The sequence below is a fragment of the Plectropomus leopardus genome, chromosome 12 (assembly GCF_008729295.1).
Source record: "Plectropomus leopardus isolate mb chromosome 12, YSFRI_Pleo_2.0, whole genome shotgun sequence".
NCBI classification, from domain to species: domain Eukaryota; kingdom Metazoa; phylum Chordata; class Actinopteri; order Perciformes; family Serranidae; genus Plectropomus; species Plectropomus leopardus.
Genome location: NC_056474.1, coordinates 22,391,937 through 22,419,101, shown reverse-complemented (window position 1 = coordinate 22,419,101; position 27,165 = coordinate 22,391,937). Strand labels below are relative to the sequence as shown.

At 39.5% G+C, this 27,165-nt stretch overlaps 2 protein-coding genes across 2 annotated transcripts; both read right to left on the bottom strand.

Annotated features, from left to right (window-relative positions):
- Positions 1-197: 197 nt before the first annotated feature.
- copa (COPI coat complex subunit alpha) lies at positions 198-13,240 on the bottom strand. Its single transcript, XM_042498492.1, has 30 exons — positions 13,045-13,240; positions 12,539-12,652; positions 12,372-12,445; positions 12,020-12,100; positions 11,775-11,851; positions 11,409-11,518; positions 9,624-9,733; positions 8,679-8,778; positions 7,886-8,104; positions 7,443-7,593; positions 7,256-7,322; positions 7,070-7,145; positions 6,844-6,926; positions 6,482-6,707; positions 5,854-5,992; positions 5,105-5,267; positions 4,766-4,912; positions 4,350-4,539; positions 4,151-4,246; positions 3,722-3,810; positions 3,262-3,385; positions 2,996-3,085; positions 2,764-2,867; positions 2,441-2,584; positions 2,164-2,304; positions 1,870-2,052; positions 1,586-1,696; positions 1,298-1,459; positions 990-1,184; positions 198-597 (listed from the first exon to the last, which is right to left on the bottom strand). Exons 1-30 carry the CDS (start codon positions 13,082-13,084, stop codon positions 538-540), a joined length of 3,666 nt encoding a protein of 1,221 aa, XP_042354426.1. The 5' UTR covers positions 13,085-13,240; the 3' UTR covers positions 198-537.
- A 2,630-nt stretch (positions 13,241-15,870) lies between these two features.
- pex19 (peroxisomal biogenesis factor 19) lies at positions 15,871-22,778 on the bottom strand. The gene is made up of 8 exons (XM_042497736.1): positions 22,699-22,778; positions 21,042-21,130; positions 19,149-19,311; positions 18,967-19,052; positions 18,703-18,876; positions 18,453-18,620; positions 18,057-18,101; positions 15,871-17,371 (listed from the first exon to the last, which is right to left on the bottom strand). Exons 1-8 carry the CDS (start codon positions 22,760-22,762, stop codon positions 17,285-17,287), a joined length of 876 nt encoding a protein of 291 aa, XP_042353670.1. The 5' UTR covers positions 22,763-22,778; the 3' UTR covers positions 15,871-17,284.
- Positions 22,779-27,165: the final 4,387 nt, after the last annotated feature.

Here is a 27,165-nt window from a genome sequence, read left to right as displayed (position 1 = left end):
ATTAGAAGGAACAAACATGCCAAGTGAGGAGTGATTCAACTCTTTACTTACATTATGACTCAGCCTCCTAGTGCACTTTGGATATTGTTGAAATAATTTTATACCAAGCCTTAGAAATACAATAAAACCACTACACCTCTGTAACATTAGCCACAAAGCTGAGCCCATATACCACATCAAAAACACACCACACCCACTGCATTTCCACTGAAAGTGGCATTTTTATTTTCATATTCCCATAGATACACAGAGCATTGCTGCTCACTTTAATTTGTCTCATACAAGTCAGAAAAACATAACAGTTAGTTTTACAACTCGAATAAAGCCACAGCACAGAGATGAGAGTAGCAGAAGTTACAATAGGTTTTTGCAGGATAGGTGATGCATGAAATAAGACAGTTAAAAGGATTGGAGAGGTTTAAAATCACCGTGAGCAAACATATATATCTCTGCTTTAATTTTCCATGTCATAACTGTATTATTTCTACAGAGTAAGTGTGGATGTATTTGTCTTTTTCTTCTCCTTGTCTCGTCTTCTTAACGGAACTGAAGTGGACTGACACGCAGACCGATCACATCCTTACCGATCTCTGTCACCTAGAAAATAAGGCGAAATAAAAGGTTAGAGGTTACAAGAGGTAAACAATGAATGAGATAATCACTCACTTATCTCTTTCTAGTTACAGGAGAGACACAGACGACTTCACGGATCTTTCTGATGGAGCACAACAGGTGAACACTTATTTCTGTATTGTTTTTCAGGAAGTACTTTTATGTTTTACCATTTTCTTCATTATTTACTTTATAGACACCAATATGCAGGTAAATTAGTCTCAATATCTGATTTTTTTCCTCTGATCCACAAATAAAATGATTGACAAATGTGTATGTGAGATTAAATTATGGTGTTCCTAAATGTGTCTCTTATTCAGAGATAAAACCCAACTTAAATATATGTCAGTATTCAACTGGAGTCGTATGTGGCCTACCTGTGTGACCCTGCAGATCTGGCCTTTGTAAGTGGGGCAATAGCAGGCTCCAGACAGTGGGCACTTCTCAACAGGACGTCCACGGTACAGTGGGACAAAGGAGGCAGCGCACAAGTCAAATGGATTATGGGGGTCGTAGTTCAACTGGTGGGCATCTGTGAGGGTCTTCTCACAGGCTGCCAAAATCTTGCGGGTCTGAACGATGGGGAGAGATTTAACAAGATGGTAAGAAATGAGAAAACAGTATAGTGCTGTCCAGATTTAAAACTGAAAACACTAAATGAAGCTGGTGATGTCACACAACCGACCTGCTGTGCAACATCTGGCTTTGGCCCCAGCTCGAGCAGGCGTCGTGCGAAGCCGGCGGCTGTCTTGAAGTTGCGCAGTTTGAAGAAGAGGTTCAGAGCTGTGCGCAACACCAGCACCATGTGGACTGGCTGGAGATTACAGTGGGTGAAGTAAGCAGCCATCTGTAAGAAAAACACACACAAGGAAAGTTAGGCTTAGGAGTGTAATAGAAGTATAAATAACAATCAATTTGTAGACACATTTTAGTCAGTCTATAACAACAGAAGCCCAGAAAGCCAGATATTTACCTCACACAGCCTCTTCTGCTGGTCCAACGTGTCTTTAGGCAACTTCTTCCTCTCTGTCTCCATGGTCAGACCCACTATGTACTCTCTGCAAATTGTGATCAGCTGCTGAGCCTGAAAAACACACAGATTCCTCACACATTTAATACAAATTTCTTAACATATTTAGGTATATAAGCCAAATAAGCAGCCTGCAGCCCAACATGGGTTTGCAAGAAAAAAGGCAATAATTCATGCTGTATTTGGAGCTTGAAGTGACTGAAATTCACAGCAGCTTTGGTGCTCACCTCTGCAATCTCCTGCTTGTTATCGACCACCAGCAGGGGTACAGACAGCAGGATGATTCTGAAGCGCTCGACAGCTTCCTCAAACCGCCCGGAGGTAGTCAGCTGATAGCACTGCTGCAGGCGGGCAATGAGGTCGGAGAGGCGCAGGCCCACAGCAGGCAGTCCTTGCTTTGCACCACAATCCTAATAGAAAAAAATATTTTCATAATTGTAAATTTCCATTCACTTAAAACTATGATTTGAAACAAGAACGCAGGAACAGAACATGCTGTGATTTTTAGTAAGCAGCTGTACCTTCCAGTTTCTCTGGGGATGGCCACGCAGGCAGGGCAGGGAGGGCAGCCCCAGGTAACAGGTGCGGCCTCTGGAGAGCGTCTGCATGAACAGCGCCTTGTAGGGCTCGAAGCTTACAACTCCTACCTGGTCGTGGAGCAACTGTGGTACAAAAAGGAGAACTGTAAATGCTAGTATAATGCAAAAATTAGATTCAGACATTAAAACACCGTCATCCAATCAGTGCTTAAAAACAGCAAACAAAAAAGAGGAAGTCAATATCAGATTGTGTGCATACTCTCATAGCAGTTTCGAAAGAGCCAGCCAAGATGTGGTCCACTGGCAGCTGCGAGTTGTTGCACCACATCTGTGTGGGACTCATGCCCTTGGTCGGAGGGACAAAGAAGCCGTCTTCTGCTCCTCCACCTGCAGCCGGCACGTCCTGATGGTTGGGAGGCAGACATTGCAATAAGAAAAACTGAAACATTCACCATCGTTATATTGTAGCAGAGCACAAGAATAACTCAGTATGTGTAACTATACTAGTGAGAGGATTTGGAAGATCAGTGGCCTGTTTCATTCTTAGTGATATTTGGTATGTAATGATGTAGCGCCTCTCACCAGCTCTGGAGGAAGGTCCAGGTCTTCCTCCACCTCCCAGCCTCCTCCCTCCTCTTTCACTCCACCTTCTTCCCCAAATCCTTCCTGGGCATCCATGAAGCCATCTGACGGACAGCAAAAGTTGGGGGAACATAAATATGATTTAATACAAAGGTGCAGTACTGATGATGTCACTTAATCTGCTCACTGAAGGGTCACGTTTAAAATTTTCTCCAATTTACACTGAATGTACCTTCATCCAGCTGAAGCTCAGCATCGTCTCCCCAGCCCTCGCCTCCTGGGGCGTCCATGTCCAGGTCGGCAGCCATCTGACCTGCCTTCCCTACAATAGAAACACACTGTTCTCACTCTGCCAGCTGCCACCGCTTTCCACAACTTATACAAGTCATTTTACTTTACTTTCAACCCATACCAGTATGTATATATATATATATATTGTATGCATTGTGATTACATACATGTTACGTTCATGTGCATGTGTCAGGACTGAAGACTCACCCTTTGCTGCAATGGCTCCCTCAAAGAAGCCCTTTGACACAGTCAGCAGAGGCCAGTTAGTGTCCAGAGGGTTGATGGGTGGAGAGGGCTGCAGCAGCTGTGCATTGGGATCAACCTCTGGCACCTACAAGACACAAAAATAAAAATGCATGATACAGACAGAGAATCCTATAAAAAGTTACTAAAAAATATTCAGGAAAACTAATCTCTGATGCAACATTCCCTATCTGCTCAAAATTCAACCAAATTTGCCTAAACTTCCTGGACTGAATTCATTATTTGGGTAAATTGTACAGTTTATCAGTTGTTCTGCACTGTATTGCCATGCATTGGATATAATGTCAAATATCAATATATTATGTCTCTTATTTAGGGGTCGTCCGTTTACTTAATGATAAGACAAGGGTCCACTGGTCTATGTTGTGTGTATATAGGTACACAGACTGTTTTCACAACACACCGTCTCCTTTTCTGGGTCAAAGGTCTCCTTGAGCGCCTCAGCCTCTTCATCCAGCCCATGAGTGGCTGCAGTCAGGTAAGCCAGAGACTCTGGAATCACGCACACAAACAGTTACACACACTGGCTTCTTGTTCCACTGTTAACAGTTAAAACAACAAAACGATTTTGGGTTAGCACATTGATGGCATGGTGGAAATTAAGATGCTTTCATCTGAATATTTTTAGTTAGGCGTTTCATTCCAATTCAAACTAATCGCATAACCAAAAAAGAGACTGTGAGTAATTTTAGTTGGATCTCATTTATCACATTGCACATGTGTTTGTATGAAGGTAACAGGTTGATTAAGTCTCAAATTCACCTGCAAAAGAATATTGGACAGAGCAAAACAGAGAAAACATGAATGAATATGTTGTGAAGGTGACACTCACTCTGTCCACAGTTCTTCAGGATGCGGACCCTCTCACTGACGTCTCCCAGGTAGAGAGCTGCCTGGTAGTGACCACTCATGTCCTTCCTGATCTCAGCTACAAACAAAAAGTGCAAAAATATTAGATACAAGTTCACTGACAATTTCAATTTCCAATTCACCACAACTTTCGCACAGTTAAAAATTCCTTCATCTCTCACCTATCTTCATCATCTTGCGCAGCTTGGCCAGGTTGCCAGTGATGAGGTAGAGGAAGGTGAGTTTGTCAAAGTTCTTGGTCCTCTGGTAGCACATCTCCACGACCTGGTGGTGTCCCTGCAGCAGTGCTGCTTCACCCAGACGCTCCCAGCAGCTGCGCTCATCCAGGGCTTTGGCTGCCTCCAGAGCCACCTGGAAGTATGGAGAAAGAGAAATGTTTTTTTAAAGGTGTATTTGAACCTGAGTCAAAACTGGACCAGACAGCAGAGGAAGAATCCAAACTAGAGCTTGATGAGCTGAGATTGAAATAGATCAAATTTTGGCTTATCAGAAAATGTGCACATACATAATTCAGGAACAGTAAATGTTGTCAATTAGAAACAAGGTCCTGTCTATCATTTGTCCAGTAGCAGCTTACCTCGATGTTTCCACACTCCAGAGCCAGACTGAAGCGTGTCTTCTCGTCTTTGACAAAGTGAAGCGCGACCTCGGGGTAGCCCTTCTTTTGCAGGTAGGCAATGATGGACTGGCCCACAAGCTTGGCATTACGCACCATGTGGAGCACCTGGAGGGACAATGATAAAAGGAATGATTTTAAAAACCTTAACTAAATGGGAGCTAAATAATTTCCAGTACAATATTTAACAGGTCAAAAGTGTCCTATATAGTTGCAAATTTAAGTACAGTATTACAAACAATCTGGTAAAATATAATCCAATAATTAAGTCAAACAAAACCGTGATCTCCACAGACCCACCTCATCATATTTGCGGTTGACCAGGGCCAGTTTGAAGCGGTACTCTGTGGGGTCGATGGTGAGGACGCGCGGCCTGCACTCCCTGTCCAGGCAGTAAACACTGTTTCCTCTCACACGCGTCACATAGATGGGCAGGTCCAGGGTCCTGATGATGCCGTGATCTCTACAGGGGAACACAACAAAAGCACGATGTTAGATGTTTTCAGAAAATACCCCATCACCAATTGATGTGGGCGGCATTCTGCTCTTCTAACCGTAAAAACCTTTAATGTTACAGGTTTCTTTTTTGGGAAGACAGAGAAAACTTAATTTTTCATATGTCATATCATAAATGAATGAATTTAAATATGAGGTAGATGAAATGATATCAACCAGTAGCACATATTCTGGACTGCTGGTTGCTTTGCACTATAAAAAGCGGTTTCATCTTTAAGATCAGGTCACTGATGACACTGAGCGGAAAAATGTGTGCCCACCACCCATCTGGCACACTTTGTCTTCATTCATCTACATTTTCAGTAACTATTCTGTCTATTCCTCCCATGCCAACTCAGCTCAACTCAAGTTCTTCATATGTATCCATATATCTAATTTGCTGATAAAGCGAGACTAACAGGTGAGTGTTAGGATTTGTCACTGCAGCCTGCTCAAAGTGGAGGCAGTTTACTTGCCTGATAACAGACCTGATAACAGATCTGTGTCAACTTAAGTAAAAGATTAACACTGCTCTTTTTAAAAGCAGGACATACCCAGAGGTGAGGGCGTATTTGATGTGGTTGGAGGTGGTGTAGATGAAGACTCCACTCTCGTCCCAGGCTCCGCTCTTCACCCTGATGTTCTCATGAATGTTGCACAGACTCTCCAGCTTACGGTTGCAGATCATGATGGCTGAGGGACAAAAAAAGAGAGCAAAGATTTAGATTCAGGATAAGAGCAGACTGACATTAGTGATCTTGTCTGAAACAAAAAAATATTTGTTAATGTCAAATTAGTCAGCTGCCCTAAAGCTTTTCATAAAATGCTTAACGGTGCTTTTACCGCATCCTCTTCTTTGCAAAAGTTTAAGCACAATTTGATGCAGAATAACGACATGAAACCCATCTGGAGTTAAAAAATATGTCTGTTTTGCTGTACTGTGGTAAAGTGAACTCGGTTATCATTTGAAAATTACGTCAACAGCCTCACCATATGCATGGGTGAAATGAAATTTGTGCCTGCGTATGGTTATGCTTATACAATGAGCTCATGTCTCTGTGATGTTTCAGAGCTTCAGCCCTGGCAGAACAGACAAGTATAGAGGACAGCATAAGATAAAGATATTGTGACTGTGTTAAGTTTCCTTGTCTGTGCCTGCTGATATCCATCTTATCTACCCACCGTGTTTAGCCAGCAGGGCCACGTGGCTGGTGTCAGCACTCCACACCACGTACTTGACCTTGGCAATCTTGACAGTAGCCAGAGAGCGTTTTTGCTGCACGTCGAAAAGCGTGACGCCATCGGCATCGCGCAGCAGCAGCGAGCCTGTGCCAGCGTAGAAGATTTCCTCGCAGCTCGGCACCTGAACTTTTTTCACGATTTCATTCTTCAGGTTCTTAATCAGCAGCTACAAAAAAAGAGGGAAATGTTAATAGACGAGCTGATTTCAACAAATCCTGTCACAAATTTCAATTTACTTGCCAGAATTCCCTAACTTTTAAAGATGAACTTTTTATACTTTCTAGACCTGCAAATGGACTTACAGAGTGCATACGATCCAGGACGGCAAATCTGTTTCTGGCCACCCAGACTGCAGTCAGACCAGAGGACCTCTTCCCTTCCGGTGCTGAGAAAAAAAGATTTTGTGTTATTTTTGTCACTGTGTAAAGAACATTTAAGGGATCCATGTAGTTGGCATCCATTACAACAACTTACAGCGTTACAAAGTAAAAGAAATAAAAGCAAAGTGCGAAGAAGGCGATTCTTTACCATCAGGGTTCTGAGAGTCACTTTCTTTGGGAATAGAGTACAGGTCATAGGTACTGTTCTCCAGGTTGGTCGCCCTCTGCAGGAGGAAGAGCATTACATAAAACATATGGAAACCTTTGAACTTCAGTGACTGAGCATACAATGAGGGATAATGTGTGTTTGTTTTTTCAAATGACAGATACTTACAGTGCAGAGCAGTACAGCGTTCTCAGCAGGGTTGTACGACATGCTGAATACTGGGAACTTGGATCCACTAGGATAAGATGATAAATAAAAATGCACAGTTTTAAAATAGTACCCACATACTTCAATAAAAGGCTTAATTAGTCAGAAAGACAGTGGGGTGAATTCACAACCACTAAAAATGACCTACCTGCGAAGCTGCATGACAGCGGTGTCCTTGCTGCTGTTGAAGTCGAGCTGGCGGAGGAAACGGTCCTTGACATAGTACAGCATGTTGCCATGCACGGCGTATGCCGGGCGCTCACGCTCTAGCTTGAACACAATCATGCCGCTGTCATGACCTGAAGGACACAGACAATCTTTCATTCCAGCTGTCACATACGCAACAGTTACACACCAGAGATTTATATGGACAGGTCCCTCTGCTGCAGGAGGCGGGTGCCATTTTTTACTGAAATGGCAATAAAACATAGAAATATATCTACATGTAGCCCAGTAACCAAAGTGTCAGGATGATTTGCAAACTTTCATACTTTGACACTAAAATCATAAACTAGATATTTTGACGCAGGAAACAAGACTCCCTTTGACTTTGTTAAATGGGTACAGATCTTGATCAGTATCACCACCTACCAGCAGCAAACAGGTTGAGGTTTGGGTGAGCCCCTAGCACCCAGAAGCGATCGTGGTCACGGCGAAAGGTCTGCACACCAGTCCTTTTGGACATATCCCACACCCGGATGCTCTTGTCCTCAGAGTTGGACAGGATGAGCTCCTGGCGCGGGTGGAAGACAGCACATGACACGTTGTTGTAGTGACCGCGGCATGTGTCCAGTTCCCAGGCCTTTGATTCTAGACCGTGGGAGAAAGAGACAAGGGGAAAAGAGAGACAAAAGAAATGTTAACACTGGGTATGAGTGGGGAAATCAAACTGCTAAAACAGCAGTTGACAAAAAAGATATCTAAATTTTAAAACACCATATTTAAAATAAAAATTTATACTGCAAAGTAGAAACGGGAATGATACAAAAACTGAAATATTTAAAGCATTGATACAAGTTCTAGTAAATGCAGTGAGAAAGTGTACAAGTGGAAATAACTACTGAAATAATTAACCGTTGATGCAAGTCTGTCAGTGCATATTACACTTCATCATGTATGTAATTCTATTACGCAGGAGTAATTACTTTATAGTTGCTATAAAGCACCAAGTCAAGTACTTGGCAGCATTATTATAATGATGCTGTGATGAAGTGGAGAATGGATTTAAACATTATGTGTTGTTGTTAGCGATGTACCATCCTGGGTAATTGATTATCATTTAAACTGACACTGTTTTTATTTTTAATGCACGTAACAAACAAATGTGAAAAAAAAGGCAGCAGACTGTTGATGAACATTAACTAGTGACTTCTGCATCACATACCATTCATTCTCCAAATCTTGACCTGCCTGTCGTCAGCTCCAGACACAATGAGAGGCATGGTGGGATGGAAGGCAGCCCAGTTGACCCCACGGTCATGACCCTGGACACACATATATAAAGTAATGTGACACAAATCCAAACATGCATCTATTAGTTGTGCTAGCACTGAGGGCGAGGACTGCACTCTTTCTGAAAACTCTAACACTACCTGTACTCTCTGGAGAAAAATGGAACTTTATGTCAAAGGACACCAAAATAAAACGAAAACATTCTCAGGTACACATTTTTAGCTCATGAAATCATTGTCCCTTTTCACGTCCACTACACCTCCATCAAAGATGACTGTGTGACTGTGCCTGTTTGTGTCCCAATTTTCCATGGCTGTCACTGGATGACACGCCGCAGTTATTGATGTCACAACCCAAACCCGTTGTGTACTTTTATTTCCTTGGGATGGACATTTCTTGACCTTAAGGAGTAATAATTCGAAAACAGACAGGAGACTGTAATGTAATTTAGTGAACTGCCTACATTTGTTATATTAGGCTTAAAAACAAATTTATTTGGTATTTTCCATAAACAGGACTGACACTTTGACGTCAGTGACGATTTGAAAAATCTCTTTACAATGCTAAGCTTGTTTCTCTGTGGTTTTTCAGAGGAAACATTTGAAGTTGTTTTTACACTAATATAGCATCATTTTACCACCATTGGTGTTATTGGAGGAATGCTTTTAGTGTTGTGGCTATAGGCAAAAGGGCATCACACACCTTTCAACATCAATTACATCCTCCCTGAACACCAATGGATACAAATAGAAGCATTTTAAAAGAGGTTTCCAGTGTAAAGATGAAGAATTTTCTGTTGCTCACCTCTCAAATTTTAAGGTTGATTTCCCTAAACAACATATCAGACTGAATCCTACAAGGGAAACCTTCTGCTCACCTCAAGGACGTGCTTGACAACAGCATCCGAGGCACCGAACAAGTCAACGCCAGAGATGCCTCGCACTTCCGTCTCCACGGCGCCTGGAGACAGGTTCTTCTTCCTCAGACCTGGAACCAACATTCAGGGTATCGCGTGCAAGGAAGGAGCCATATTCATGTTATAAATGGCACAACCATAAAACACAGTAGGAACAGACATAAAAAACAAGATAGAAATTATTAAAATAATGAAATATGAAGCAATATCACAGGAGAGGTGAGGCTATAGAGAAAAAAAATGATATGGACTGTTGGACTACTGAACACACACGCAGGGTCGAAACACACCAATGCAACCTCTGCTCTCTCATTCCCCGCCAACTTGAGTCTGGAAACAATCATGGCTGTAAGGGTAATGTTGATTGGGTTAATGAATCACTGGCAAAGAAAATCACAATTACTCATGATTTGATTGGACAGCAGTGATGGATGCTGATTACCTCCCAGACTCAAATGAGAACAGGAAAGAAAAATGATTGAGAAAACAGCTTGCATTCATGATTCCTGCCCAGTTAAAACAATGTGGTGAACAGACAGTTCAACAGAACAGAGAGATGACACAGGGGGAAAGAAATGGCACTAGGAACCCATGTGCAGGTATGGATGTTGCCAGGGAGAGCATGGGATACAGGGAGCGTGTGGACTTGGCTGATAGGGATGGGGTGGGTGGTTGCTTGTCGTTGTAAAGACTTGCTCTGATGGGGTGTTGGATGTCGAGAATATGAGTTTTTTGCATGCTAAGAAGATCATGCATGTTTCTGCATAGACGTTTAAGTCACATGCAGAGTTAACAGGGGCTGACAGTTATGGGTTAGGAATGAAGTTTGTAACAATTTGGCAACTTTTGCCAAGACAAATACAAAAGCTGCTTAATATTTCATGTTATATTTTGAGAAGAAGCCGTGCAAATGTCATGCCAGGAGGAGTATAAAATCATTTCAAAATTACTGAGCAAGTTTATAAAAGCTTTCACAGTAGTTAGTAATGATGGTTGGTTTTCTTGATGCATTTTATACCATTGCAAAAAAAGAGGTAAAATGAAAGCATGGGGAAGAAGTATGGACTTCCTATAATAAAAGTATGAGTGCAAAGTGGGCCTTCCTTTCATGTTAAATGGATGCCGTGCGTGTAACTGGTGAGTCAAGCGTAAAAGTTCTACGGCCTGTTACGATGTAAAAGCTCGTAAAAGCTGTATGTATAAATGCAATCATGCTCAATGCTAGAAGAGGTAAAAGCAAATAAATCCCAAGGACAGGAGACAGTTCACAGAGATACATATTATACATGTTCACATGTAAGAAAGTGATAGTAGATGCGAGTAAATTAATGGTTTGGTTAGTAGGAAGACAAGAAACAGGAGGCAAGAAATGCCGTCAACAAAACAGATTTTTGAGTGCATGCAGAGGCACAGAAACACCTCCCTTTTCCTATTTTTGATCACATCTGATCTGTGAACTCTTTCTTTTGTTCAGAACACTTATTTATAGTGCAGCATTTCATTTATAAATACTACATTATAAATTTGTTCCGGCAATACAGCTTGTTCCCTGTCACATTGTCCTGAAAGGAGAGGTGTTTCTGCAAACAGCCCATACAGATTTGTCCTCTACAAATAGGAGAAGAAGAGCAGGACTTGACATTCATCCTGTTCCTGCTTCTTCCTCATCCTTCATACCACTCTACCATCCCACCCCTTCCTCAACACAGCCCGCTGTCCTCTGCTCAGCCGTCCCCAAGCCCTCACCGGAAATATCCCACACTCGCACGGTCTGGTCCAGACTGGCCGACACCACCAGGTCCTCAGCTGGGTGGAACTGGGCGCACATCACATAGTGATTATGGCCTGTCAGCACACTGCAGATGAGGAGGACAAAAAAAGTATATATTCAGAATCAGAACACAGGTCATGTTGATATTTTCAGGGTAATAACAATCATTATGTTTTCCCTAAAATTTTGATAAACAGTGGTTTAATAGGTTGCAAGACCTGATTTTTGCAAGACATAAAATCAAGCTTAAGACCTGATGATACATTGTTTTGTATAATTAAAAAGTAACTTCTTAAATTATGTTTCTCAGTTAAAAAAAAAAAAAATTCACTGTGTTTTACCAGACACAAGTCCTGGACTGCCAGTTCCAGATGCGTATGGTTTGGTCATCTGAGGCACTCAGAATCCAGGGATACTCCTACAGAAAGGGAAATGGTTAAATTCGTCTTAATTCATAAATTTCAGATTTACTTTTTTTGCATGGAGCACAAAATACATACAGAGTCTTTTTTCATTTCATCCCTTGACATCGGTGATGAAATAGTATTCAGAAGCAGATGCATTTTAAAATGTCAGAACAACTCACATGATGAAAGAAGGTGGTTCTGATGTAATCGAGGTGTCCAAGGAGTGTGAAAAGGCAGCGTCTCAGCTTGTAGTTCCACACCTGGTCAAAAAAGGGATATTTACCAAGCATGTACATTACAAGCTGAAAGAATTGATATAATCTAATAATTACACGGAATATTAATATATAAAATTGGAGTTAAAAACTCTTAAGTAGATCATTTGCTGAGATAAGGCACCACAAGAAGTGGCCTAGCAAATATATAAAAAAAAAAACATTTTTGGTGCAGAACTTAGAAAAATGTTATTATTTGTACAAACCTCTAATGACAATTCTACATGGCTACATCCAAGTGCAAAAGCTGTCTCACCTTAATTTTGTAGTCATCTCCTCCAGACACAAACAGAGGCTGCTGCTTGTGGAAATCAATCCCTCTGACAGGGCCTGTGAGTAAAACAATATTAATTACATAACATATCTAGCAAGAACACAGTGTTTAAAATGAAATTATACTAATATACCACATCTCTGCCTTACCATCATGCTCGTCAAATTTATCAATCAGTGTGCACATCCGATAGTCCCACAGCTGGATGACTCCGTTGTGCAAACTTGCAAGAACCCATGGCCTCTTAGGATGGAAACTCAGGCCTGGAATATAAAAGAGCTGGTTAACTTTTTCATAATATCAGTTGGAAATAAGCCATTGGACCTCAGCTTGCTAACTGTCATATATCAGCAAGGACACTAATGTCACGTTGTCAGATTTAGCTAAATACTGTAATGTTAGCCTTGTCAGTTACGCTAGCTGGATAGCAAAAGAAACGTACAGGCAGAGTCCGTTCAACATCGCTACATTTGAATAAAAGACGTGACATAAATTATGTTAAATTGGACGTCGTGATACATAAACACATAAAAAAAACCAAATAATTCGTTTCCGGACATAACTTTAAAATAATAAGTAACTGAGCCGGATAACGTCAGCTAGCCTAAGTTAGCTCCTATGCTAACTGCTGTAACCGCAGCTGGCAAACTCTTACCTTTGACACGGGCCGACTTCGTTTCAAATTTTGTTAACATGGTCACTTAACAATAACACAGGCTGTGATGTTAATGCTGTATTAAAATATGATCCCAAAGAACAATAAAACAACTCAAATTATCCAGACAGGTGAACTCAGGCGGCCTGATCGGCTTCGCCCATTTAGCTGATTCTCCTATTTTCCTGACACGTAGCCCGTTCTGTCTTCCGGTTTTGAACAATAAAGTTGTGAAGCGAAAATTTGACGCAGAAAGCTCCACGGCGGCGACGCATAGAAATACAACACATAGAGCAAAACTGGCAGGCGAAATATTTCCATAATTGATCTAAATAGTCTAATTCTACACAGTATGCCTGAATGACCCATTTACACGTAATAGATCCACGATTTACACCCAACTGACAAGACATCATATTAGACTTTGCAGCAGCCAAAAAAGACCCAAAACTAACTTAAGAAAAACAAAACAATAAAAGTCTACTTAGGTTAATTAAATCTAAAATGTGGACCAAAGTTCCTTGTACAAAAGATCAAAATGGCAATGTTCAGGGGATACAAAATTATCACAAAATATAATACAAAGACATTACATGAAAGCAAAAAACAACTTCTCTGAAATTTTGTCAATAAATAGCAATAATCATATGGCTGTTTATAACTGGTCAAAAGAGGCTCAACTACAGTAGAGAAGCAATAGTAAAACAAAAGTACATAATTCCTGTCCAGTTATGACCAAACTGTGTGTAGTTTCAACGCTAGTTAAATGGTCTACCAGCAGGCTACTGTGAGGTGTAATTAAATAATGAGTTTAATCATATGTAGTTAGTACGCTGTCCCTCATGGGCTATGTTATCCTATCGGCAGTCAGGATGGGATCTGAGCTATTACTTTTTTTCATTCAAAGAAAAAAAAAGTGTAGTGTACTTTGCTTTGTAGGACTTGGTTAGATTTTCACACTTTGGATACTTTGAGTCACTGCGGGTGTTAACTGTTTTTTTTCTGGCCATTCATGACAGACAGTGTTTTTAGATTTTAAATTGCTTTAAATTTCAAAATATAGGCTTTCAGTTGGAATAATGGGTCATTTCAAATACTGACGTGTTGAATGGGTGTATCAGGAACTTTTAGCAGTTATATGCTAATTGGTAAAATGGGTTGTGAAATAAATCACTTTTTTTTTCTTAAGCCACAAAACACGAGCCATCAGACTGTTTTATCATTTTGTGGTTTTATTATCGTCACTCCTTCATGGAGGCTGAGGGAGATAAGCTGCAATACCATTTTCAACCACAGTGCAGTGTCAATAGGCTGCAGGTGAGGGAAATAGAGGCCCCTGTGTGAGTAAATCCACTTCAGTGGGACAAAGTTTCTTGAACCACTCCTGAACAAATGTTGCTCACTATATGGAGCACTGTCATATTTACATTCAGTGATACTGATCAGTGACATGCTGGAGAGCTAATAGACATTTCAACCATTTGAAGAAATAAATCATTAGAAACTGAAATGTATTTATTTTGAACAAGAGCAAAGACATATATTTCCTGAGTTTTTTTCCAATAAAAAAAGAAACATACTGCTCTGCTCTGGATTAGATGAGCCCCACAGTTGCGAGGTTGTACTCAGATCCCTGTGTTAAAAAAGTTTAAAAAAAAAAAACTAAAAAAAAAAATAGATAAAGAAATTTATACAAACTCTCTCTAAATGGTAGGTTGTGTGTTGTGTGTTAGGTAGTAATTTCAGGAAAGTTTACATCAAGTATCAAAAGTACTAATTATGCAACAGTGACTGCTGTAAGAAGGACACCATTTTAACTTTGTTCAAATGCATACATACATATAAACCTTATCACCTTGTGACATTTATCATACATATTGCTACCCTCCACATATAAATAATGTATAATTATATTTGGATTTATACTGGTTTACGTTTTTATTCTATTACATGTACTTAGTTCAAACATACATTCGTGCTATCGTTCTCAGGTCTGGTACCCACATACACTGCAGCTGTTTGATGTTACTGTCTTGACGTTTTTGTGTTTTGTTTGACATATTGCCAGTTTTGTGTTCTGGTCACACAGACACCTTAACAGAAATAGAAACTGCATCCTCCTAATATCTATAGAGATGCATACTATTTAAAAGGAACCCTGTGTAGGATTTAGTGCCGATTTCAACCAGCTGAAACTTCTCCTGTGTGGCAAGCATGATCTCCCAGTTACAATTCCTTCATTGTTTATTGTTTAGGAGGTTTTTATTTATTTTTTTTTAAATTATCCACAGAGGTTGCTTCCTCTCCAAAACAAATGGGCCAAGTGATTAAAACCAGTAGAAATGCTGAATAAATCAGTTTCACGTTGAAAGTCAGTGTCTTTCCAGTGCTGTTTGGCTTGTTGCAGAGGGGCAACTAACCACAGTGTCTACTGTAGAAACATGGCGGTGCAACATATCAGACTATATGGACAAGGACCCACTCCCTATGTAGTTATAAACAGCTCATTCTAAGGTAAGAGAAACACAGCAATTCTCATTTGTAGGTTATTATAAAAGAAAGAAAACAGACTTATTGTATTATATACCATTTCTGCCAATATAGCCCCCTAAATCCTTTAAACTGGACCTATCATTTACTCCTTATAAATAAATACATAAAATTGCATAAAATGGAAATACTCACGAAAAAGTATCTCAAAATTGCACAGAATTAATAGACTTTCATGCTATCACTCGCTCCTGCTAACATGGAAGCAATGATGACAAATAATCCACAAAATAATTTGCAATATATTGTTATTTTATTTCATATATTTACAAAACAAAACAAAATAGTGTCAAATAACAGGTTGCATTTTTTTTTTAACGGTTCTCTGGGCGTATTTGCATTGGCCCTGAGAGTTGAATAGATCACACACCCCCCCACCCCCTTCATGGACCTCCACAGCGGAGCCTCCCCTCTGCTGTGTTCGATGTAAAGCTGATCTCTTTTAGGTGCATGGCTGACTGAATCCTTTCACAGTACTCCTTTATTATAGAGTGATTGATGTGCTGATGGTCAGGTGATTTCTAGACCTCTCTCTACGGTCACAGCGGTAAAAATTTGTCCGCTGGCAAAAGAATCAGGTGAAAAGTAGCTGCTGGAGTAAACAAACCCTCCTAGCACAGCCGACATGTCATCAGGCTGTTGATGTTTTACCCATCAGTGCATCTGTATGAATTATCGATGTGTTTCTCTCGTTGTGTGACCTTCTCTGGAAAGAACATGAGATACTTTTGATGGCAGGTGGAGAATTTCACAGCAGGGACCCCATACCAAAGAAAACATTACTCTGCACATTAAAAACACTGGGAATCACAAGGGGAGCACTTTGCACAGTAACTCTACACTATAATCATCAATGTAACCACGGCAAAGGCATATTTGGAGGGAAATTATCACCTCAATCACTTCAAATCAATAACTGGGAATGGAGGATAACACTAAGAGGGGACTGGGGTTTTGTTGAATTAGTTGGCTGAGTTACAGTTGGTGCTGGAAACCTCTCACTCCTCTCTAGTCCATTTAATTATTTAAATAATTAACAAATATACACCACTTTTTTCCTTACGTTAGTAAGTAATTAACTCGTTAAGTTAGATCCTCTACAGCCTGTACAGCGACAGAGTCTTGATTTAAGAAGTACCAAATAATTATTGCAAACCTGGTGTAAACATGAGATGATATTGCAAAATTCACACCAATTTAAAACTAAAGTCTGTGGAGCTTTAGCTGAATGATAGCTAAAATAATAACTTAAATTCGTTTCGCAAAGGCACTGTTTATACCCGTGAGGTGTTTTTGATAGATTTTACCATGAGGCTAAACAGTATAGTAAAAACAACATGAACTGCAGTGGTATTTTCTTTTCAAAGGAATACCGTTAAAACTAAACCGTGAAGGAACTGCAGCAACCGCTGGCAAACTAATGCGGAGATGTTAAAATGTTCTAAGTCGTGCGTTCAGTGATTTTAGACAGAGGAGGGTGTGTTTGGTGCGTCGTTCCTGTTGGTTTTGGTGCCTCCTCCTGTTGTTTCTGCATCCACACACCTTCTACGTGAGATAGAACGGTGTTGACGGTCTGGTCTCACTCCTGCCTGACCTTCACTCCACACTCCCTCACTCCTCGCCTGTTGCTGACGCACACAGAGTTGACCCTCTGGCTCCAGTGCTTCTGATGGAAGGCACTGCCACCTCATCACATGATGGAGCACTGGTCTGCCGCCCCAGCCCCGGGGCCTCCTGGGAGATTGAGGGAGTCCATGTCAAAGTTGAACCCTGGTGGCTGGAGGAGAGAAAGAAAGAGGAAGACCACTGTAATGTCTGAGCTCTGGTTGGGTGAAGCCATTTATAATATTGATAATTTTCCATATTATTTATACAGTGGTGCTGCAGCCATCCCTGCAATACAGAAAATCGGGCTGGGATGATATGCTTATCTCCAGATTAAGGCTGGAACAAACTTTCGACACTGAACGTCTGCAGACAGCAGCAGTCATGCGGTTCTTCCATAGTAGATCTGAAAGCGGACCCATGATGAAACTGTGAGTTGGCCTTTTCATACCTTTTTTCCACCTCCACACAGGGAAAAGCACTAAAGTCTGGGCCCTATGCATAAGCAGTTTCTGTGGGCCCCTGATCTTCCTCCCTTGATAAACGTCTCTCTCACACATCTTTTGAATTTTTTTCTCACAAAGCCATTTAGCTTTCTTTCCCTTTTGATCTTTTACTTTCTGCAACCCAAATTCCCTTTTGGGTTTGGCTCTGGCTGCATTTTGTGCAGGGCCAGACGAAACCATTTTGTACCTTTAAAGGGTGAGAGGGGCCTCTGGGAGCTTCCACTATTTTAAAAGTTTCAGTCTTTCAACCAAATCTTTCAGCCAGTTTACTTAAGTTATGGCTCAAATTACTTTGGGTAATATACACACAACACACTGGATTTTGTGGACAGAGAGCAGTGCAAAACTTACCGCATCACCTGCTAGCTCTTTGGGTGGTTGGCCCAGGTCCTGCAGCTGTAAGTGAAAGCATTATAATCTTTAATGAGTTTCATTTGTAACAAGCCAAAATCCACTCACATTAAATTAAACAATACAACTGTTTTTTTAAGATCTATGTCAGGCACTGGCAACATGCTCTTGCAGTTGTAAGTATTTAATGTATGGTATCTACAGCATGTCAGCACTGAATCAGTCACAGTAAGGGTTAAATGCTGATTTACAATCTAAATTTGTAAAAAAAAAAAAAAAGTTTGAGGCAAAAGACATTGTAACAAAACCTAAAAAACAGATTGTTTCTGATTTTTTTCTCCCAGAGTCATTCACAATATTTCAACAACCAAAAACTCAAATGCAGAGTGTGTCAACCTTTTGCATCAGGTCCATGATGCTCTCGAACGTGCCGTCTTTATCTTCTTGCCCCTCTCCCTCCTCAAAGTGCTTACATATGTCTCCCATGATTTTGGCCTGCTGCTCATAGCGCTGGTAGTCCTCAGGACTAAGGTTTGGCTTGTTGGCATCCAACCATTCTGGGTACTGAGGGGGTGAGTGACATTTATGAGTGACGCTTTGTAGTGAAACTAGAGCCTGTGGTGATGGCTGGTAAAGCAGTACACACCTTGGCAGTGATCTCTTTGAGAGATGGATAAAGCACTTCCTTAGAGAGAAGATTCTGCATGATGGACTGCATGATAGGCAGGATGTTTCCGTCATCGCCGCCTACTTCCCCACTCTCATCCAATCCTAGGCCTTCTAGAGCCTTGACGAGGTCATCTCCGGCTAGTCCTGAAGTCTGTAAGCAAATACAGACAGTTTATAAACTCCTTTATGTTCTCATCACTCAAACAGTTTGATAATAATTGATCCATTCTGATTCACCCACCTGCAGGTTGTCTGCATTTTTGGCCAGGCCACGAAGGGTTTCTTTAAGACAGGAAGTGAATTCTTGTTGGGAGGCGGTGTCAGTGCCTATACAGAATACACACACACATCATTAAGGCTACAGGAACAAAATATTAAGTAAAAGAACATCAAAACCCCAATTAAGGAAATTACAGCCCTTACCAACTTTGCCTGCAGCCTCTGACAGCTTATGAAAGTGCTGCAGAAGTTCTGGCTCTTCGTGAGCCAGCTCGCTCATTGCCTTCTCCCACTCCTCCTTGGCTTGGGTAGCCATGTCCCCCTCAAAGAGAGTCTCAAAGAGTTTGCAGTCTTCAAGCAGAGGTGGCTGCACAGGCAAACAGAAAACATGTAACCTCATTCTGAGACACCTAAGGGAACAGGGTTCCCACACATTTTCATGGACAAAATTTCTGAACTTTTCCGTGACTTTTGAAGGACCCAAAATAACATTTTTTTTCTTGCCCAACTTCCCCAGGGATTTTCAAACATCAAACTTGATTTAAACATAATTTCGGCTAGCATATATATATAAGGGGGAGACAGAACATGGGAAGAAGTCGAAGATAAGTATGCGGTAGTAAACAAAATGTCAGGCATCGACACATATTTAAGCTATGTTACGGCAGCTACAGAAAATAAATAAAATAAATCATCATGTTACATTATGTGAAAGGTTATCCATGAAAGATTTCTGTAACATACTTGTAACATTAAAAAAAAGTTCTGACTTTTCTAAAACGTTCAATGATTTTTACGAAATCCATAACCTCTCTAGGCCAGGGAAAATGAATGGTGATATTTCATGACTTTTTAAAGTTTGCCATGACCGTGGGAACCCTGGAGCAAAGACTGTGAATGCTAACTTGTATTTAGCCGTTTTTAGTGGCTGTGTTTAACTTTTTTAGTTTTTTCATACTAAATAACCTCTTTGCCATTACAGGCAACTTAAAGGGTATTGTCTGCAGACATCAGTCAATTTTGGTTTATGGCCACAGTTACTGCCCCAAAAACATTAGTTAGACACGAGAAAGCATTTTTTGGTGGGCGGTAAACTTTTTGGCATGGGGTCTAAACTTTACAAGCTATGCAAGTTACACAACCAACAACCAGCTGATTGAAACATACGACAGCAGCAAAAGTAAACAAGTGATAAAACTAAGAAAACAGAGAAAGAGGAACTGACCAAGTGAGCGACCAATAACAAACAAACACAAATATTTGTCTCTAGTTGGAGACAGTGACTTAAAATAATCAGAAAAAAAAATCTATCAAGAGAGATTTTTATTTTACAGTATATTTTTGCTTATTTTTGTTTATTATCTGTGCTGCTGGATGGACAATCAAAAAATAAATAAGTGACTTGAGACTGCAATATCCAAACTTTTCCCTTGATGGTTCTTGTTAGGAAAGTGAACAATGAAAAGCAGAGTTAGTTTCTCCAATTCCTTTAACCTTTGGTTGAAAATGACCTCATTTTAAAATAAAATTAAAGGTCTGGTGTTTAGGATTTAGAGGTATCTTGTGGTGAGGTTGCAGAAACAAAACCATTCCCGTGAGCCAACTATGTAAGAGAACTATGGAGGCTGACGCGAAAATATGAACGGCCCTATCTTGAGCCAGTGTTTAGTTTGTCCGTTGTGGGCTACTGTAGAACAACATGGCGTACTCCGTGGAAGAAGATCCTCTCCTAATGTAGATATGAATGGCTGATTCAAGATAGCGAAAACAAAACAATTCTCAATGTCAGGTGATTATACACGAATGACAACATGGTCATGATTATTAAATACCATTTCTGCCAAGAGATGCCCCTAAATCCTAAACATTGGATGTTTAAATGACAGTGATCTAAAAGCAATCTATGCTGCAGCTACTTGAGCCAAGTTTATAAAAAAATGATTCACAAGCAGCAATCAGGTGGTAAGTACAATTCAGTAAGGAGAGAACAGCCAACACAGAGAAGTGGAGGCTGTGATTAGGTAGTCGGTGCACATGTAACACAACAAGATGCAACTCTTGAAACAGCATGATTATGACACAAATAATAAAACAGACCTTCTCTGCACCACCTTTGGCTGAGGAGGAAGCAGCAGCAGGTTCAGGGGCTGGAGGGTCTGGAGTCTTGTCAAAATCATCCAATGCACCTGAAAGAAAAGGATGGCATTAGAACCATGCCGGTAGACTTTTTTAAGGATTTTAAAGGAGAATTCAGCACAAATGTTACAATTGAGCCATTACCTACTTATTCTTATAATCACTTTCAGCCCCAGCTGCAGAAAAGGCATCACACTTTCATCAAATGTCTCAAAACATTTTATGAAGCTAATTTAAAACCATTCTACTGTGTCAAAAGGATTTATATCTTGTATTTTCCTCACCAGCAATGCCACTTAATGTGATCTTTAGAGTAATCCAATGTATGGTTCAAGCTTATTTAGAAATATAAACATGTTGCTTATCCTTAATAGTGTGATTTAAGATGGAAGTATGGCTCAGAATTTAACACTTTGACTAATAATAAAATGGGAAAATTACTGATGAGATTGGGACTTTTCACAAAGCAAACAAACAATGTTTATTTAGTACACCTAACTAACACTAATAATACAACAATTCTGCAATAACTCCTACTCATTTGTGCTGCTATGAGAACTGCACTTGTAGGGTAACAGTGGTATATCGGTTTCAAGTAATATCGAAGGAAACGTGCAACTGATAAGAGAATCTCACCTTTATTTTAGTTATTTTAAAAAGAGAGAATGTTTACACATATCTCCATTATAAAAGGTTTCAAGTTTCAATAATAGTAATAAAACATTTGTTGTCTGTTTTCATTACTTTAGGGTCACTGTAAATTACAATAACAATAGTTCTGTGACACCGTGATACTGTGAAACCGCGATATTTTCCGAGATTTTGTCATATGGAAATCTCATACTTACTACTGAGAGAAGAGCTGAATACTGTGATATACAAGTATTCAGCTCTTCTCTCTGATTTATGTTTTAGACCTCTCGTTATAAAGCAATACAAAAACAAATTTCTACAATTTTAACAAAAAAAACCCCGTAACATTACGACCTTCAGTACGATCAGTTTTATACCCATTTTTACGGGTTTATGTAGAAGTTTAATACATGCATTCTTTTCGCTGGATGTACTTAATAAAGGGGCAACTGAACATTTGTCTAATGCAGAAACATGTTTACAGTAATTTAACACTGTTAACAATTCAACACACGAGTACAAAAGCGCGGGTGATGGGAGGGTGACTGCAGAGAAACGTCTATCACTGACAGTTCAGCTGCCATGTTATACGATCAGATTGTTATCATCAGAAATGTACCTGCCTTTCTATTCAAATAAATCCACGGTATACACGTTATATGTGGTAGATCTAGATCACAGCGATCTAAGCTAGCTAGCACTGGCAACATCAAGTGCTCTATGACATAAAGTTAGCCGCATGCAATGACAACTTTTATTTGATTGATTGTTTTGGGGTTAATCTATCGCCGGCTGCTCCGATAAGCTACTTTGTCCATATCAGGGACGTTAACGGGTGGTCCCACCAAGCGCGCGAGCTAACCGTTGACACAGAGAAGGATGGAGCTGTCCCAGAGACAAAAAAAAAGACATTTTAACACCAGAGTAAACAGTACATATATGAGTAAAGAGGGAGCCGCTGTAAAGACTAAATGTCACCACTTACTGTCCAACAATTCGTCCAATTCTGCATCGTGTCCGGCGGACTGCTGGCCTGCTCCCGACGCCATGATGCTACCTTCTCCAAACACCCACACTGGTCTCCGAAAATTGACGTTTCTCATGGAAAAATGTCGCGGAACTGTTACGTCATGCCTACGAGCCTGGGTGACTGGATTTTTAAGTTTAGCGCCACCTGGTGGTGATGAAAAAAACACAGGACAAAAAAAACAAAACATTTTGACACCTCGGATTTTGGTTTAAAGTTCAATCTTGTTGTTTTTTTTTTTTTTTTTTTTTTAAAATTTTTCTTCTTTCATGTATGCTCAGTCACGTCCAATCTTTGGCAAATCTTCATAATCAGAACCCATTTTATTATTTTATTGACCATGTGGATTTTCATATAAAGGGAATTGACTTTGGAATATAAGTGCAAAACATTGACCACATTTTTATAGAAAATACTATTAACAATAAAAGCAAGTATAGCAAATACCAAGACACATCAACCTAACCGACATTAAAATGAATAAATAAATAAATAAAAATACAGGCCCTTCAACATACCTGCATTAAAATGACATATGCTCAATATTGTAAATATTGTACAAGGAATGTTCAAAAAATACTTTTAGGTGAAAAAAAAGTTGGTCTCTGCAGTGTAAAAATAACTGATCTAATTCTTTCCCTTACGTTGTCAACATGTGACGATATCTCTGCCTGTCTCGTCAGAAACTTTACAGGCGGTTGTGTCTGATGCTGGAGACAGCATTGTGTTGTTTAGACTAGATGAAGAGGCAGAGTTTTGGCGAGTGTAACTGAATTTGAAAGTTCTTGAAATAAAACTCCACTGCCACCACTGTTGTGCTGGGTTTTTTTTCCCCTGGTAACAGTATTTTAAATAAATGCATTTATTGTATGGCAACAGAAGAGTTATGAGTGTAAAATAGAGACTGACCTGAAAACACAGTTTAATTTAATTTAAATTTAATAATAAATAAATAAATTTAATAAATTTAATTTTAGTTAAATCTCAAAATCAGAAATATTATTTTACAAGAAATCAAGTTGCAATAAATGATCCTTGTTTTGCTCCCAGATATGAGTTATTGATGTAGACAGCTTTACTTCCCCATTCATCGATTATTTTAGATCAGGGTGATAATAGGTTAAAAATGATAGTCATCTATGCAATAGGCAGGTTTTCAATATATTACTATTGTTGATCTTATGGATGAAATGTCAGTATGTTATGTAGTTTTGTATTTGTTTTGTTTTTTTATTGAAGTGTTGAAGTGTTGAAAAGTGCAGCTACTGTTGTTGTTACAGTTGCTAATGGGGATCTAAACAAACAGACAAAAAAAACCCCAAAAACCCTGATCTGATATCAGACGTAGGTTTAAGAACTTTTTTTTATATATATAGATAAACATCAGCCAATCAATAAAAGTGGGTATTGTAGTAAGTGTTTTGTAGAAGTGGAATGTAACTAAGTACGCCATTTTTACTCAAAGTCTGTACCAAAATAAAAATGTTAGGCACAATACTTCCAGTAGCCTATTTCCATTTCATGCCACCTTATATTTCTACTCCACTGCAACTCAGAGGGATATTTCATACAAAACATAGCCTATATATAAATACTATAGTAGCCTATACTATAGTTATATATCACTGCAATGGCAATAGTAGCCTAATTTTAGAGAGGCGTTTTTTCTGCATTGATTTATTAAATGCTTAAAGTAATTCCCTAATTATAGTTACATATTTGTATTTCCTTCAGCCTGTTATTATGTTAACCAAAGATTTCGCTGTCCCAAGTCCTATTTTTAATGCAGTCTGGTTTATAAAGAGCAGTTTTCTGAATCCAAGATGAACTATGTTCATGAACTACTACATTGTCTTGTTATTGTCAAACATAGCATTAAGTTTAAGTTTTTGTGTCAGTAATAACATCAGGCTGGTGATAAATAGAATAAAATAGAACAGAATAAAACCTATTCTTTTTACACACAAACACACAGTGTGCTTGTCTCATGACATTATTGTCCTCCTACAGGTATTAACGGTGGAATGAAATGTGAGCAATTTAGGTAAATTGAAGCAATCTTGTAAGAATGTGCATGTGAGAGCACACTTCCTTCTCGCTGTCTCTCGGATCATTTTTTTTTTTTTTTTTACACGGATCCGAAACGCGTCGATTTACAACACTCAGTAAAAACAAACCGGTTGTCCGGGGTTACAGCTGCCGTTGCTAGGCAGCGCATACAAATAACCCCAGAGTCTGATGAGGCAGACTTCAGCATTGACAAATATTTAGTATTGTCTGGACCGTGTCGATAGTAACGCTGAGTGAGAGGCTTTAACATGAACATGACGAAATGTTTCTAGTAATAATACTTGTTGGGGGGTTTCCAGAAATAAATCCGCTAACTTTCAGTTTAAACGTGTTGGTTAAAGTGAATTTAACATTAAAGGGGAACTAAGTGAATTTAAAGTTTAAAAGTAAAAATTTAAAAGTTTATACATGTTAAAGACAATACAAAAAATGTTTGTAAACAGCAATAACTCTCTCCCAAATCCAAAAACTGGAGTGCTAAAAGTGAGATTTTTAGATGCTACAGCCTATAAAGTCTGGAGCTGCTCTATTGACAATAAATGGTATCAATAACAATAACACTACAATAGAATAAAGCTCATTTGATTTTAAAAAAGAAAGAAAGAAAGAAAAACATTCTGTGGATCCAAAAAATTAGGCTCCCATTCATTTTCTATGGGGCATGGATGTATCAAGAGACCTAGGCTGCCTTCAGCCCCGATAAAATGTAGCAAAATATTTATTTAAACAGAAACAGTGGTGTCTTGGACACCTTGTTGCATTGTGCTGGCAGACTGCCTTTTTAATACTGCTGGCTTTATCATTTTAATTTAAAGGGGCTTTATTGGCATGGGAAAACTTGCGTCCACATTGCCAAAGCAAGTGTGAAATAAAAGCCAAAAATCTATGTACAATAAGTAAAGAATTTGGTTTTTATACATGTTGCTGTTTACTGAATACACCTCTGGCACATCCAGCAATGGCAGAAAACATACATCAAAGTCTGTTTCACACTGTTGCACATCGTTTTGAGGTAATATTGTTATATCCGGACACCATAGCAAAACAGTGCAAAATGTTGTGAGATTATTTATTCTGTTTCTTTTTTATTGGACAAAAAATGCAGGACATGTTGTTTTTTTACCTTGACATGTTTCGACTGACAACTGCAGTCTTCTTCAGAAGTGAACTTGCTTTTGAACTCGCTTGATCTAAAATGTTTTGAAACTGAATGTGCCCCAGGAAGGCGGAACCCCGTTCAGAGATGCTCAGTGGCACATGTAGCTAAAAATGCCCAGTTTCTGTAGTATGAAAGTACCCACATCTTTCACATGGGGCCCATAGAGCAGGCACGCGGCAGACTTATGGCCACCGAGCGTGACCGAGTGCATCCAAGTCGCCAATATTTGCTGGCTGAGCAGCTGACTTCTGGTTACACGTTCCATTAACTTGAATGGGGATAAAATTACTAAATCTTATGGCTCTTTTAGACTTTCTGCACTAGTCTATACACTGTTTTAAACATGCCTCTTTCCCAATGTAAGTAAATAGAAAAAAAGTTTTTTGGGCCCAATGCCATCAAGTGACAGACCCTGTTTGCAGTACCACTGTTTGGAGGCTATGAAAATTATCTTCAAAGCTTGGTGCTCTTCACAGGGGGCTGCTATGGAGCAGCTCCAGACCTCATAGGTCTAATTTCACAAGTTTGAGACTTACTTTTCTGGTTTCTGGCTTTGAGAGAGAGTGGCTCCTGTTAACAATTGTTAATTGAACTTAGGCAATGCAATAACATATTTAGGTGGTGTTCCCCCTTTAAGTTTTGCAACAATTCTTAACTTTGCTTATGTCTCTTCATATTTTAGGGATTTAATTCTGGCTTGCCTCAGATTTGCATTAATTATAACAGAATTTACTAAATGTTTTCAGTTGTAGCCTACTGAATTAAAAAGGAGAGATTATAAAAAAAAATCCCAAATGTTTTTCCAAGTGTATGACAAGGTGTTACTAAATCACATTAGATGATAAAAAAAAAAAAGTTCAATTTTATTTCCCGTGACAGGGATGAATACAAAAAGTATCTTTCATGATTAATGCATAAAAATATATTGGCATATACATAGAAGAGCTTGGCCTGTATATTCATAAAAATCTACTTTTCACGATGCAGTCAGGTTAAAAATGTAGAAAACAAACGCAAGAAGTGTTTTTTTTTTTTTTTTTTAAAGGAGGGTAAACGTCTGCTGCACTGTATTGGGTGTGTTCAGGGTCCTGGGCTGCAGGCTGCAGGCTACAGGAGGAGGAGAATGGAGACAGATGTGAATATCGGTGCAGACATTTGATGCCTAATTTGGTTTGTTGGGCGGGGATCTGCTGCCC